Source organism: Lampetra planeri, chromosome 30 (genome assembly GCF_965212315.1).
Source record: "Lampetra planeri chromosome 30, kcLamPlan1.2.h2, whole genome shotgun sequence".
Lineage (NCBI taxonomy): Eukaryota > Metazoa > Chordata > Hyperoartia > Petromyzontiformes > Petromyzontidae > Lampetra > Lampetra planeri.
Window position 1 is genome coordinate 9,235,924 of NC_136136.1, and position 16,727 is coordinate 9,252,650.

General features: G+C 49.2%; 1 protein-coding gene across 1 annotated transcript in view; it reads right to left on the reverse strand.

The window, feature by feature from the left end:
* Window positions 1–2,287: 2,287 nt before the first annotated feature.
* The window catches only part of TTLL5 (tubulin tyrosine ligase like 5), a 98,194-nt gene continuing 83,754 nt past the window's right edge, over window positions 2,288–16,727 (reverse strand). Inside the window, exons 36-37 of the mRNA XM_078608704.1 lie at window positions 7,722–7,819; window positions 2,288–2,557 (exon numbers count right to left, since the gene is read on the reverse strand). Coding sequence (XP_078464830.1) covers window positions 2,550–2,557; window positions 7,722–7,819 — 106 coding nt within the window. The 3' untranslated portion in view covers window positions 2,288–2,549. The remainder of the gene's footprint in view (window positions 2,558–7,721; window positions 7,820–16,727) is intronic.

Here is a 16,727-nt window from a genome sequence, read left to right on the forward strand (position 1 = left end):
CAGCGCCTCCTGGCTTTCACATCCCTCCTCTTACTCCTGCTGCTTCAAGACAGCACTGGTGGTGGTGGTGGAACCCCGCCCCCCCCTCCCCATCAAAACACCAACAGGCCAATGCGCACATCCACACATCAGAAACGTCTCCATATATATATTTTTGAGACCGTCTCATTTGCAATCGTTCGATCGTTGTTTCCGCCACCTTCATGATGACTCTTGGCACAAACTAAAGCCAAAATTCATCTTCTTGGTTCTTTCGGTAAAGTCACGTAGAATGGAAATAATAAAATAAAAAAAATAAAACATAATAAAATAATTCTCACGACGTTTCGGCCACAACGCAAGCAGCCGTCCTCAGGTGAAGAACAGGTCTGTCGAGACGACAGAGTCTGATTTTTATTTATTTTATTATTTCCCTTCTACGTGACTTTACCGAAAGAACCAAGAAGATGAATCCCTGCAGTCACGAAAGCTTTAAATCGAAAACTAAAGCCAAAATTGTGAACCGTCCATGGATCGGCGTGCTCACTTTCAAACGATTGTGAGGGGGTCACTGTCGCCGCTGCGCCGGTGAGTGAAACGTTACACGACTGCCAATATAAAACATCTTTGATATTTTGCCTCATCAGAAGAAAAAAAAATTACCACCTATTTTAAAAATTGCAGTCGATGTCTTTCACGACGCTTTAAATCAGTGTCACGTCGGACGATGAGAACATTTTAAGAAACACGACGCTTCGTAGAATCCCGGCCGCTATTTCTTTATTTTTACCCATCAGCCCGCTCGCGACTCCATGGACACAGCCTGATGGACACGATCACAAATGTCACTCGTGCGCACACGATCCGGCAATAAAAAAAATACACGCTCTTGAACAAGACCCCGATTCTCAAAATAGCAAAACAGTCGTTCATCGAATTACATTAAGGGGAGACTGGTCCCCACCATAGTAATGTGGAATTTACACTACTGGGTTCTCGAGATCTAATACAGATGAACGCGTCCCAGAGCGTAAACGTGTGCATACGTTATTAATGCAATTTAAACAAAGCGATTTGTATCGGAGAGTAATTCGTAACATACTGCGCAAGAATTAACGCGAAAGCTTTGGTTCAGGCACCAGCGCCAAGAAAATGCGGCGGCACTGCTGTCGTAGAAATGGGCACCACGCTCTGCTTTTAATCAATCTAATTGCCAGAAAATCAAGGGGTGTAAACACGAAGATATATGTACACACACGCACGCACGCAAACACAAATAAATAACGGTGTGCGACAATTTAACAACCGAAATGACTGACGCGATCACCCATTGAGGACGGCACTGACACACACGGGAGGGAGGAGGGTGGTGGCTGCGGTGTTTATGCCACCGCTTGCGACAGACGCTGAATCACGGCCGAGTCAACCTACGCAGAGAGGCCCCAAGCCAAGCCCAGAACCCAACACACGCGTCTGTGATGCCATCCGTCGCCGGATGGATGACATCACACGGCCGCCCGATTTGGAGCGCACCATACACTTGCCGAGACGTATTGCTCCAAGACAGGGGTTCTTAACTTTTACTTCAGCTTCGCACCCCCCCCCCTTTGGTTCTCAATCGTTACAAAAAATATAGATGTTAATAATAAATACGTAAAGGTTTGATTAAACAAAGTAGTTGTACTTCCGTGCCCGTGTTCAGAGTGTGTTTCTATGATTTACCTTCTAAAATAATGTGGCATGTCTCGCACCCCCAGAAAGGGCATCTCGCACCCCAGGTTAAGAAGATCCACTGCTTTAAGCGGTGTAGGCTGCCAATTGAAGGAACACATTTGGCCGCATATAATGTCGAAATTTAGGGGGAAGAACATTGTTTTAATGCAATCATTGCCTTGTAAACCGTAAGTGATACAAGGGTACAACAAATTGGGTGTACGAACCACTGTATCACCGCTCCCCAGCTGCGTTGGAGCAGAGGACATGAGAGGGCTTAGATGACACACACACAGCCACACACACAGCACACACACCACACACACACCACCTACACACACAGCACACACACACACACAACCACACCACACACACAGCCACACACACACCACACACACACCACAGCCACACACACATCACACACACAGCACACACAGCACACACACACACACCACACACACACCACAGCCACACACACACCACACACACAGCACACACACACAGCACACACACACACCACACACACACCACACACAGCCACACACACACACCACACACAGCCACACACACACACCACACCACACACAGCCACACACACACACCACACCCACACCACCCACACACACCCCACACACACTGAGGTTATCAATTAGCTCAGCACACTCATGCGCTCCACTTTCACACACAGACATTCCCATCCAGCCCACTCAATTCCATCTGCAGATCGCAGAGCCACCACCACCCCCTCCCCCCTGCACCATGGCTCCGCCAGGCTTCTCACGCCCCTCACTGCTCAGCCCCTCTGCGCGATGTCCACTCGGAAGCGTGACTCATCTCCCTCCACTCCGTTGGCACGGCTAAGAGCCTGTGGGGGAGACAGTGTGGATGATGAGTATGCGGGCGAGTGGATGTGCTCATGAGTGTGAACACGAGTGTGCTCGGCCAACAGCACTTGCCACAACAGTCTGTTAAGGCTATACGGGGGACCTTTAGTCTTTTTGTTCGTGTGTACAAGGGTATGGATGAGTGTGCTGGTGACTGCGTTTGTGTGTGAGTATTGGTGAGTGTGTTGGCTGGTGGGTGAGTGAGAGGATGTGTGAGTGTGTTGGTTATTGGGTGTGTTAGTGAGGGTATTGGTGTGTGTGTTGGTAGCGGTAGTGTAGTGGTTAGCGCGCTGCGCTATGAACCCAGCGAGCCGGGTTCGATCCCTGTTCACGGCCAATACCAGTGACGATTATCTGATCCGGTCCTGGGTCTCCCCTAGGTCGACTCAGCTTCAATTGAGTACCTGATGCGGTGTGTAAACATCGCCACTGGGGAGACAAAGGCGGTCGGGCGTGATGATGGCCAGCCACCCCCTGGTGTGCCGTACCGGCCTTCATAGGTGCTCGCTAACAGCACTTGCCCCAACAATCTGTTAAGCTATATGGGGGATCTTTGTCTTTTGTGTGTGTTGGTAAGTAGGTAAGTGGGTTAGTGGGAATGCAAGAGAGAGTGTACTGGTTAGTGGGCGTGTGAGTGAGAGTATGGGGTTAGTGGGCATGTGAGTGTGCTGGTTAGTAAGTTAGTAGGGAGGAGTGAGACTGTGGGGTCAGCGGGTGTGTGACAATGGGCGAGAGTGTGAGGAGGGAGACAGTCAGAGTCAGGGGCGCGGTGCCGTCTAATGAGTGAGTCATACCCTCTAGCTCAGCGACCGTGACAGCCAAAACATGTCCTTTAAAGGTGAAGGGAGGGTACGGGCACGATTGTCGGAGTAAACGTATCTTCCCCGCTCGCTCCAGAGAGCAATTGGCTGGCAATTATTGCCTTCCACTTAAAATTCTCAGCTGGTAATTGAAATTCCACATGCCTATGGTGGGGACCCGTACTCTCCACGCGAGGCTGGCCACGGTTTGACAACAAAAATTAACTCAAGGGCGGGGCGGTCGTGCGACACGATCTGTCATGAACCCACTCGATGGTTTCTCATTGCCTCACCAGGTGAGAATTTGGCTCACGTGGGAGAACAACAAACAACGGTAAACCTATTCGAGGGGCTGCTCGGTGTTTCGAGGTGTAAAGATTCACGCCACTTAATACTGTTGGGAACCTCCTGGTTACACCAGCCCACATGGGGATTATTGTGTCCGTCCGTGTTGCAGGGAGGGGCTGGGTGGCGAGGGGATGGTGGGGCTGGGTGGGGAGGGGAGGGAGGGGCTGGGTAGGGCTGGGTGGGGGGTGGGAGAGGCTGGGTGGGGAGGGGCTGGGTGGGGAGGGGCTGGTCACCCCGTGGTGCCCTTATAAAACTCAACGTTTAACTTACTCACGCCGGCTTGTGCCCACCCTCACAGTTGGACATATTTGCGGAATACACCACGCCACCGTTCACCTTAACCATTGACCAAGCAACCCAACGTTCCTACCAGCTCCCTCCGCAGGATTGTGTTCAGTGATTGGATGAACTGTTACAATCCGAGGCTATGAATAAATGTTATAATCAGTTCTCCGTCTCATGTTTACCATTGTTTTGAAATATTAAAAAATAAATCGGTCTCATTTACATTGTTGTTCACTCCAATATGGGTAAATATAACATCAGCATATCATTTACATTAATTGTAAACACTTGATTCTTACATGCGAAATCCGATCGATGAATCGTTCAATGGCTGCTACTGCTTGTACGAAGATAATTAGCGAAGATAATGAACACAAACAATCAAGACTCAAAAATTTCCCACAAACGATGGCGGTGCACATCTCCGCTGACGGGCCCCCACTGTTGACTTACCACAGAGCGGGGATTCTGCAGTCAAAATACCGAGGTATTTCTAGACACACATGCCTCCCTCCTCCGAGAGTGGTTTATCTTATCGTGCTATCATGTAATCGTGCTTGGAGAGAGCAGTGTGTACCCCCCAGAGGTGTGGACTCGAGTCATGTGACTTGGACTCGAGTCAGACTCGAGTCATGAATTTGATGACTTGCGACTCGACTTGGACTTGCATAACAATGACTTTGTCCCACCTATGAGATGTGGACTCGAGTCATGTGACTTGGACTCGAGTCAGACTCGAGTCATGAATTTGATGACTTGCGACTCGACTTGGACTTGCATAACAATGACTTTGTCCCACCTCTGGACTACCCCCCCCCCCACCCTCTCTCCCAGTGACGCCATGTGTTATACTGGGCAGGGCGGCCAGGCAGGGAAAGTGAACTAGGAGCAGAAAGCATCACGCGAACTCATCCTCGCAGCAGAGGGCTTTTGGCTGGCCATACAACGAAGACGGTCACGGCACCGCACGCTTTCAGATGCGCTTCTGCGGCCGTCTGGAACGCTCTTCCTTCCGATATTAGGAAGCCACTGGAGCTATGCACTTTTAAATCTAGCTTGAAAACTCATTTCTTTAGAACTGCTTTTTGTGTTTAGTTGGTTGTCCTTCCCCTGCACCTCCGATTAGCACGGTAGGCTACGTATGGTGTGAAAGAAGTTCAACATACGTACAACTACGCTGGCCAGAGAGGAGACAATCGCTGTGTGGGAGCAGAAACATCTGAGCGGTGCCCTACTGCAACACACGAAACTACAAACTCTTCTAATTGTACCAGGTCAGGCCCACTGAGCAATGCAGCTCTTTTTGTTAGAAGCGATCTGGCCACAACGGCTCGCTCAACAAAGTGGCTTATTATCACGTGGAAATTGATATCAGCCAAATACTCTTCAACGCATATTGATTTTAAATGTGGAGAGGAAAACCGGAGGACCATGAGGAGAGAGACATGCTTACTTCAAATATACAGCAGGCGTCGGGGCCGGGACCGAACCGACGACCTCCTGCATACCGGGCGAGGTAGTTAACATCTCACCACCATGGCGCCCTACACGACAAGTCACGAACACGGCCACCCGCAAAGGAAAACGTCAACGAATCTGGGAACCGCGAGGAGCCGCTATCAAAAGTGACGAGCGTGAGAGGCGGATTGGAGAACACCGACTACCAATAAACTGAACGGCTTTGGCTTGCCTCAATTAGCTGTCATTCTACGAGGGTGTTTCAATAATTTCCATGCAGTAATTGCGTATCTTACGTCAGTGCGGTTTCTGTAGAAGCTGTGCACTGAATTTGGTAAAATAACAAATATTCACAAGGGCTCCACTGCCCTTCTCCTGTGCGGTTGTGAAGGGTACCGCCATCTTTAATCACGTGATATGTTTTCCAGAACCGTGGACGGCTGCCTTTGTCTCCCCAGTGCTGATGATTGCACACTGCACCAAACACTCCTTTAAGGGTCAGTCAACCTAGGGAGGGCCCCGGACCGGTGTGTATAGCACAGAGACAAAGGTCCCCGTTCTAATAGATATTCTAACAGACTCTTGGGGCAAGTGCTGTTAGCTAACACCTATGAGTGTTGGCATGGGCCACGAAGAGGAGGGTGGCCAGCACCACGCCCGGCCACCTGTGTCTCCCCAATACTGATAGTTACACACTGTACCAGGCACTCATTTATGGCCGAGTTGACAAAAGGGGAGGCCCGGGATCAGTTGAAATATCCGCCACTCTTATTGATCGTGGGCGGGAATCGAACTCCGTTCGCCAGGGTCGTGGCGTAGCGGAGCGCGCTAACCGCTCCACCACCGCTCCCCACTATAGATGACAAAGATCCCCCGTGTAGCCTTAACAGACTGTTGGGGCAAGCGCTGCTAGCTAGCGAGCACCTACGAAGGCCGGCACGGCACACGAGGGGGTGGGTGGCCAGCACACACACGCAACTCTCACGCATTCACGGGCTGAGCAGTGAAGTGGTGTCAGCACCTTCTGCCTGAGGGATGTCTTATCAGCATTTGTGAAAAGCGTTTGTACAAATTCCCCAGCGTTCCTTTCCAAACAATGGAAGCCCCCATACGGGAGAAACATTAACCCTGAACCCTGACCTCTACAAGCACCCTCATCATCACCACTCTCACCAGCAGCAGCAGCAGCACCAAGCTCAGCCTCCCCAAAGGCTTTCGGAAAAAAATCTCCCCTCTTCATGGGAAAACGATGACTCTCGTGAGAATCTAAGCCCAGGGTACAGATGTGGCTACGGATGACTAATATCGATATTGTAGGAGATCAACAACAACAACAACGTCGTTGCGTTGGGAGATCACGAGATATTAGCTCAAAGTGCGGCTCTGCAACCACTTCCTCACGCCGCTGCTGCCAAAAAGGCCTGAACCAGAGGGAGCTCCAGAGAACTCATCTAGTTGGTACGTTGGCCTACGCTCCCACGCTTCTTGCCTGATGTCTCAGAAGAGGTGGGAGGCACCACGTGATTTGGTCATAGGCTTGGCAGTGTACGTGTGTGTACGTGTGTGTACGTGTGTGTACGTGTGTCTGTACTCACCTGGGAGCGGTAGCTTAGCAGCTGGCACGCAGCACTACGAAACTGGCGACCCGAGTTCGATTCCCGCTCACGGCCAACACCGGTGACGATTATCTGAACCGGTCCTGGGCCTCCCCTAGGTCGACTCAGCCTCAAATGAGTAACTGGTGTGGTGTGTAAACATCGTCACTGGGGAGACAAAGGCGGCCGGGCGTGGTGTTGGCCACCCCTTCGTGTGCCATGCCGGTCTTCATAGGTGCTCGCTAACAGCACTTTCCCCAACAGTCTGTTAAGGCTATAGGGGGGATCTTTGTCTTTGTGCCTGTACCCACCCGTATGGTAGTGTAGTAGATAGCTCACCGCGCCATGAACCTCGATTCCACTCGTGACTAATAGCAGTGGTGAATATATAAACTGGTGTTGGGCTTCCCCTAGGTCAACTCCGCCTTAAACGAGTACCTGGTATGGGTTGTAAACATGACTATTGGAGAGACAAAGGTGACTGCGTAGTGTTGGCCACCCACCCCCTCGTGTGCCATGGCGGCCTTCACTAGATGCCAGCTAACAGCACTTGCCCAAGTGACCTGTGGAGGCTCTCTGGGGGATCTTTGCCTCTGTCCCCACCCCCCTGTATCCTGGTGAGCGCTCATCATGAGCAGCAGCAGCAGCAGCTCCTTCACCTGTGGCTGGACGTCTCTCGGTGCTCTCGTCACGTCCACCCCTCGTCGATGTCGCCGTCACCACCGTCACTGCGCGCCGGCGCTCTGCCGAGGATGCCCTGCGGTCAGCCGGAAGGTCACAGGTTAAAACGGGGAGGGGCAACGGTTAGGCAATACTTGTAGGTGGGCTGGTGGTCAAGACTGGTGTCAGAGTGGCAGCCAAAGAAGAGAATGATTCGTTCAGGATGCTCACCATGGAGATGGAATGACAAAATCAGCTTTATAAAACTAAACTATTTTTTATTTATTTTGCTAGGTAAGGCCCAATGACCTATATATCTTTTTCAGAAGCGACTTTGCCGCAAATAATAGCTCCGCGAAGTGGCTTATCACGTGTAAATTTCGAGCAGCCAAATCCCCCAAATGCATGTTTTATAAATATGGAGGGAAAAACCGGAGGACCCGGAGAAAAAGCCACACGACCCCGGGGAGAGAGACACGCAAACTCCAAATATACAGGCGATGGGTCGGGATCGAACCCAAGACCTCCTGTATACCAGGCAAAGTAGTTAACATCTTGCCACCGTGGCGCCCTCAGTGCCGGTGGTAGATGAATTGCTACATCGCAGGATGGGGAGGACTGTCAGAGATAACGGCAGCTTGGAGAGGCCTTCATCCAGCAGCGGATTGATAATGGCCAACGGTGATGGCGATTTGCGTGGTGGATCTGGAATGTGGACTTCTCGTACGTGTGCATTCTCAAGACACTGCAGTTTTTTTCCGAAATGTAATTTAAAAACAAAATAAAAATCACACAGGAAGAACAGGATCACCATTTCTCATGGAGAAGCCCCATAACAAAAATATCAACGAGCCTTTCCAGAATAGGCGATGAATCAAAATGCAGCGATAGCTGTTTACCCATGCGGTTGATAACATGCCGTTGATATGATCCACGTTTCCCGAACATCGTGAAATGTACTCCCATTGTTCGTTTCATAAACAGTCCAACTGTCGACGTGTTTTCACAAGCTTGTGTGGTGGTGCAGTCTTGATTTTGGCGGATGAGAAAAGTGCTGGAAATTCCACATTCCTACAGCGGTTGGGAGGATGGGGGCAATCTCTCTATGGCCATGTAGACTGTTGACTTCCCACCAAGTGGTACGCATTGTATCGACCCGAAAACAATGATGTGCCGAGTAAACTGCTGACCTGGTGTTCGTTGGGCGCTTTGACCAGCTTACAATTGTCTGGATTATAAGTGAATATTACAGCTGTTTATTATCATGAGTGCAGAATTATTCTTGTAACCGCAGCATAAAACACGTTGGTACGCACAGGATCGAGAGAATGTCTTGGTGAGAACATGGTTAATCATTAGGACACTGCAATTTCCTCTTACAATGGACATTAAGGCTCTCTAGAAAACAGAGAATTCCACTTCAAATTCAATAGCGAGGCTCATGGCCACCCTTCAATCATTTACAAGAACAAGGAGATTTAGTATTACCCCCCCGCGCCCCGCAATGTGTGTGGTCACCACCTTGTCCTGCTTGACATTCAGAGACACACGTAAGTTCTCAGTCCAAATCCTGGACAGGGATCAGGACAATCCATTATCAACCCTCCCGGGTCGATAAAATGGGTACCACTTAGCAGGAAGACAACATGTACGTGTGTAAGTTGAACTTCTTTTCCACTGTATGTAGCCAACCATGCTAATCGTGCCAACCACTGTTGTTCTATCCAACAGTGGTTCTATGGATATACTGCATCCCACCGTCGGAATATGGACATTCCACGTTCCTATGGCCAGGACAAGCCTCTCTACAGAGACAACCATTTTTTTTTCTGCTCTAGATCTGGCAACACCAGATCCACTATTCAGCCATGGCTGCAGAGGGCTGGCTGCTGGGTTGATGCTCACAGCTCTTTGCTAACCCACCTCTCTGGCCTCTCTGTGCCGTGAGGAAGGGCCGTGGCCCCAAACGTCGCCAATAACACTGCATTTTTAAGGCCACAGTGTTATTGGCAATCGTGTTGTGTTTTCATTGCTGTTGCTGTTCTCTGTGCTTGCGCACCGCTGCCAACGCAGTATCACCAAATAATTTGCCTTTGGGCAATTTCTAACTGAGGGTGCATTCAGAGATGCAATTGTTCCGGATGAAAGCATCTAGTCAATACACGCACAGTCCAACGTCCCTTGTGCCCCTCAGCCCGACGGCAGACTCACGGACACACGGCAGAGAAGACGCACAAGTGAGCAGGCGAGCGGGCAGGCAGAGGGGAAAACCGAGTGCTTGTATGCTAAGCAGTGGTCCAAATGGAAATTCTAATTACCGCTATGGAATGTATTCGTCCTGCAGCCCGTGTAAATACCCGTGTTGCTTTAGGGTTAAATGGTCCTGGCAAGTGCCGTCTTGGAGGAGCGTAGCACACCGGCCCTCTCCGTCGACTTGTGCCGACGGAGACGTTGCGTACAGTCAGTAGGGGCGCCGTGGCAAGGAAGCCGCGGCGTCGACCGCTTGACAACCGCAGCGTCTCGCACAGCGATGGGCAAGCGTGTCCTCACCCAGGGTGGGACGGGAATTTAGCATGACTATCGTGGGGCAACCCCAACAGTTCTTACACTTGGGAGACTTTAATCTAAAAACTACAGTCATACCTCGGTATACGACTGCTTTGGAATAAGTCTTGCTTGGGATACGACGCGCTTGCTAGAACTTGTATGGGTCGGGATGAGTCACCGCGTACCCGCGTAGACCCCGTTCACGACTGAAACAAAGCGCCGCTCCTCAGTCTGCCTGTAGATCTCGTTCAGTGCACAACCCTTGCTAGAACTCTCTGTGAATTTTCACGTGTTTTTTGTCATTTTAACTCCTCCCAGCAAGGTAAAGTGAGGTAAAATTTTATTTTTATTTCAATTTATTTTAACTTATTTATGCATTTATTTTAATTTATGAATGCATTTTAGCAATAAGTAGTGTCTAAGTTATTTTATACAACCCCATTAATGTATAATATGCCATATAAAATATCACTTCTTATACTCTGGAACGGATTATTTCCTTTCCCTTTATTTATTTTGGGAAAAATTCGTTTGGTATCTACGTCATTTTCGGTATGAGCCCTACCTTCTGGAACGAATTAACGACGTATACCGAGATACCACTGTATTTAAACTATTTTTTATTTGACCAAGTAAGGCCCACTGAGCTATATAGCTCTTTTTAAGAAGCGACCTGGCCACAAATGAAAGATAAACGAAGTGGCTTATCACGTCGAAATTTTATCGCAGCCAAATACTCAAGATGCGTGATGTTGATTATAAATGTGAAGGGAAAAAACGGAGGATCCAGAGAAAAATCTACGCGGAGAGAGATACGCAAACTATAAATATACAGGCATCAGGGTCGAGATCGAACCCATGACCTCCTGCATACCAGGCGAGACAGCAGGAGAACGAGCGTGCTAAGAATTATCCGTGAAATAAAGAAGTGAACAATATGCCTCCTTCACATATCTGAGAACTATACATTAGAAATTAAAGTATTTTTCGTACATGATCAGCAGCATGGTCCTTCTAATAGACAATTTTGACATTCAGCATCATATCAACAGTTAGTATCGCCAGGTACATTTTTTTTATCCTCTAGTACCCGATTAGTGCGGCTAAGATGCTTGTGGAGATGGATAAATATCGTTTGTGAGCTGTGTCCAAGTCGTAGGCCTCGTGTAGCCGTGGGCCATATGAAACAAGGTCACAGGCCTTGTCTGGACCCGTGATCTCCACCCTGTCTTAGACTGTGACGATGTGTGGGCAGCGGTCAGCGTGCTGCGCTAAGAACCCGGCGACTCAAGCTTGACGATCGGTACTGGGCCTCCCCCTAGGTCGACTCAGCCTCAAATGAGTACCTGGTACGGTAAACATCGCCGTCCTTCATTAGGTGCTCGCTAACAGCACTTGCCACAACAGTCTGTTAAGGCTACACGGGGGATCTTTGTCTTTGTAGTGACCATAACAACACTGGGTGTTCCTGGATCTTCTCCGCGCACGCGCACACACACACGCACACACACACACGCACACACACACACACACACGCACACACACACGCACGCACACACACACGCACGCACGCACACACACACACGCACACACACACGCACACACGCACGCACACGCGCACACAAGCACGCACACACACACGCACACACACACACACACACGCGCACACAAGCACGCACACACGCACACACACGCACACACACACAAGCACACACACACACACAAGCACACACGCACACACACACGCACACACGCACACACACACACACACGCACGCACACACACGCAAGCACACACGCACACACACACGCAAGCACGCACGCACACACACACAAGCACACACGCACACACACACACGCAAGCACACACACACACGCACGCACACGCACACACACGTACACACACACACGCACACACACACAAGCATGCACACACACACGCACACACACACACACACACGCACGCACACACACACACTCACGCACGCACACACACACACGCACACAAGCATGCACACACACACGCACACACACACGCACACGCACGCACACACACACACACACGCACACACACACACGCACACACACACACACAAGCATGCACACACAAGCATGCACACACAAGCACGCACGCACACACGCACACACAAGCACGCACGCACACACAAGCATGCACACACAAGCACGCACACACAAGCATGCACACACAAGCACGCACGCAGGCAGAACTATCGCTCTGGCGTGCACGCTGGTATTTTGAATTTTGGCCAAAGATAAAGATTTTTCTATTTTTTTAGATGGTACTGAAAATAAAAACTCTGTGCATATTTTCAGAAGCGCTTTAAGGTCACGAAAAATATAAGCCGGTCACCACTGCGCTGTTACACTCTGTTCCAACTCCGGTCATCCTCGCAGCAGCGAACAAAGACGGCCACCGCATCGTGGCGCTTTCAGGTGCGCTTCAGCGGCCGTCTGGAACGCTCTTCCTTCCGATATTAGGAAGCCACGGGAGCGATGCACTTTTAAATGTAATACTCATTTAATTAAAACTGTGTTTTGTGTTGAGTTTGTTGTTCTTTGCCCACACCTCCGATGAGCACAGTTAGCTACGTACGGTGTGACAGAAGTTCAACAACATACACACAACCTGCCAGGATCGTTAGCATGATGAGGTCAATTCTAGATTTGAAGTTTTCGTGACTGCAAGGATCCATACTCTTTGGTTCTTTCGGTAAAGTCAGCTATATAATCCCTTGTCAGAGTCATCTCTTTGAAGCATACTTCAGCAACTGTTTTCGCTGTGGTTGTCCCACCTGATGACGGACGCTTGTGTTGCGCCCGAAACGTCGTGATTTATTTTAGTTATTTCTATTTTTATTCTTATCTTTCATTTTTTTTATTTTCACCTTCTAAAAAATAAGTTAAGACTTCAGTGGGCTTTGCTTGGTAGGATGCGGACGGTTTTGTTTTACTTGTGTACGTGTTAGAGCGATCTGTTTGCACTTTCAAATCAATTGAGATTTGAAAGTTCCAGTGGGCTTCGAATGTCAGGAAGGAAGAGTGTCAAGTTCAAATTCATGTATTAGGTATAGCCCTGTGAGCCATTCGGCTCTTGAATCGGGTGCAACCGCAACAAACAAAAAACCAAAACATGAACAAAAAACATCTGACAGTTGCAGAGGCGCAGCTAAGAGCACGCGATGCCATGGCCGTCGTTGTTGGGTGGTCGGCTCAAAGCCGATGCGAGGGTGACCAGAGTTGGCGCGGCGGGCCATGCTCCTTGACAAGTCCAGCAAGGGATTGTGGTTGTTTGTGCAAATAAACGCGACCTCGTGATGTACACCTGGCCACATCCATCCTGCACACGTGCGTCCCCATCCATCGCAATCTCGTACTTCGTGAATACACCTACAACGCTTCCTTGCCGTATCTTATGAGATTTCCAAACGAATTACCCTCTCCTGCCTTTTAGTGAAACGAGCAACTGACAAAGCACCTCCTGTCCATTTGTATGTGGAGGATGCTTCAAGCTGCATTGCAGGACGGGGGTAAGCGACTTGTAGCTTCAACGTGTCCCAATGAAACACACACCCACACTGAAGTGCTCAGCCAGATGAAACATCGGTTGAAACCAAAAGCGATCTCTCAAGCCCGGACCCGCATGAAACTATAACACATGTGGGTTATCCAATGATCAATTCGACACACTTTAAGACATCATATATGTGGACCCCCATAAACTGTCAGGACAAAAACGGCTCAAATTCAGTCTCTATTCCAAAGAGGATCGGTGTCGTCGCTGATCTCCATTTGCAGCAGAGATGATGGTGAAAATTCCACACTAATACGGAAGGATTCTAGATTTGAAGCTTTCGTGACTGCAAGGAGTAATATTCTTAGGGTTATTTTCGGTAAAGTCACGTAGGTAAAAAATTAAAATTAATAAAAGTAAACGTCGTGATTTTTATCTTATTTTTATTTTATTTTACTTGGATTAATTTAAAATTTTTACATACGGAAGGAGCTCGCACAACCGCATTTAGCTTAGCAAACAGAGCTACTCATTTTCATCAGCTCCCGAGAGATGATGATGATGATGATGCCGATGAGCGGAGCCGAATTCTCACTATGATTTTACCCTCGTGACCTCCGACTGTGAGTCAAGCGCCCTGACCAGTGTTTGGAAGACGATGACAAGGTGATGACTGGAGGTGATGACTCGTGATAATGACACAACTTTCTCTAAACATAAACATCTCGTGTTTGTTTTCAACCTCGGTGACATCTTATCCTTCCTTCTTCTCTCACTCAACATCCACCCTCTCCGAACGTTCAAATCTCATTGTCATCATCACCACCACCACCATCGGCAGCAGTCATTATCTATCCAGTGCAATTCTCAAACTCTTTCAATTCCCATACATGTATCTTGTTCATATTGTCTCTATGCCTCTCTCCACTAAACTCTGCCTCTCTTTACCCTCTTATCATCTCTCTCACAACATTTTTTTGACAATTTTTATTTTACCAGGTAAGGCCCACTGAGCTACTGTATACTGTATAGCAGAGGTGGGACAAAGTCATTGTTATGCAAGTCCAAGTCGAGTCGCAAGTCATCAAATTCATGACTCGAGTCTGACTCGAGTCCAAGTCACATGACTCGAGTCCACATCTCATAGGTGGGACAAAGTCATTGTTATGCAAGTCCAAGTCGAGTCGCAAGTCATCAAATTCATGACTCGAGTCTGACTCGAGTCCAAGTCACATGACTCGAGTCCACACCTCTGCTGTATAGCTCTTTTCAGAAGCGACCTGGCCACAATTGATAGCTCAACGAAGTGGCTTATCGCGTGGACATTGATAGCAGCCAAATAATCTCAACCCAGAGAAAAATCCACGCAATCACCGGGAGAACACGCAAACTCCAAGTAAACAGGCATCGGGGTCGGAATCGAACCCACAACCTCCTGTATACCAGGCGAGGCAGTTAACATCTCGCCACCGTGGCAACCACGCAACCTCCACCTGCCCTCAAGCCCACATTACACACACACACGCGTGAGCAGGTTGGAAGAAAAAAAAATCTACAAAGGACTTTTCAACAATAAAAGAACGTGCCACTGGTTCCAAATCAATTCCCCCGATGCGTGTGATTGTTGAAGCCACAGATCGTTGCACATTAAAAATAGAGGCAACAATGACAGTAATCTGCAAGGACGTGAACCGTGGCATTGTGCGGGGAGTGTGTGCGAGTGCGCGCGTGCGTGTGTGTGCCGAGAGCCTGCTGCTGCTGGTAGTGGTGGCGGGAGCTGAGGGTGATGGGGTGGTAGGGCGGCAGTGTAGCGGTTAGTGCGCTACGCTACGAACCCGGCGACCCGAGTTCAATTCCTGCTCATGGCAAACACCAGTGACGATTAATCTGAACCGGTCCTGAGCCTCCTCCCCTAGGTCGACTCAGCCTCAATTGAGTACCTAGTGCCATGTGTAAAAACATCGCCACTAGGGAGACAAAGGCGGCCAGGCGTGGTGCTGGCCACCCACCCCCTCGTGTGCCGTTCCGGCCTTCATAGGTGCTCGCTAACAGCACTTGCCCCAACAGTCTGTTAAGGCTATACGGGGGTTTTTTGTTTTTGTCTTTAGTGAGAGCCTGGTGCTGCTGCTGGTAGTGGTGGCGGTAGCTGAGGGCGATGGGGTGGGAGGGCGCCGCCGCGGTATTTTGATTGCCCCGTTTAAACAAAGCGGGCACAAAGCACGGTTCCAGGGGGTACTCCTCCATGTACGACTGACGCAAACGTGACGGACGATGGCACCCTCAAGAGCGAGAAGGCAAAATAATCGAGGATTTGTGCCTGAAGTGGATTCATTGTATGTTGAACTTCTTTCGCGCCGTACGTAGCCAACCGTGCAAATCAGGTGCGGGGGAAGGACAACAAACAAAATACAAAAAAGTAGTTAGAGAGAAATTAGTTTTCAACCTGGATTTAAAAGTAGACAGCTCTAGTGGCCTCCGCAATATTGGACGGAGGAGCGTTCCAGACGGCTGCGACATCGCTTCTAAAAGCGTGCGATGCAGTGACCGTCTCTGTTGGATGGCTGCCAAAAGCCGCTGCGAGGATGATCGGAGTTCGCATGATGATTTATGCTCCTTGCCGAGACCAGAACCCGATAGGTTATAACCCTATGAGACCAGGATGTGTCTCAATTTCAAGAATCACCTGGGGCATTAGCCTAAGAGTCGGGGGCGATTCTTGCTTTGTGTATAATCCCAATTGTGAACGACATAACGGGATACATTTCGATTTAAAGCTTTCATGACTGCAGGGATTCATCTTCTTGGTTCTTTCGGTAAAATCACGTAGAATTGAAATAATAAAATAATACAAATAAAACATAATAAAATAATTCTCACGACGTTTCGGCCACAACACATGCAGCCGTCCTCAGGTGGAGAACAGGTCT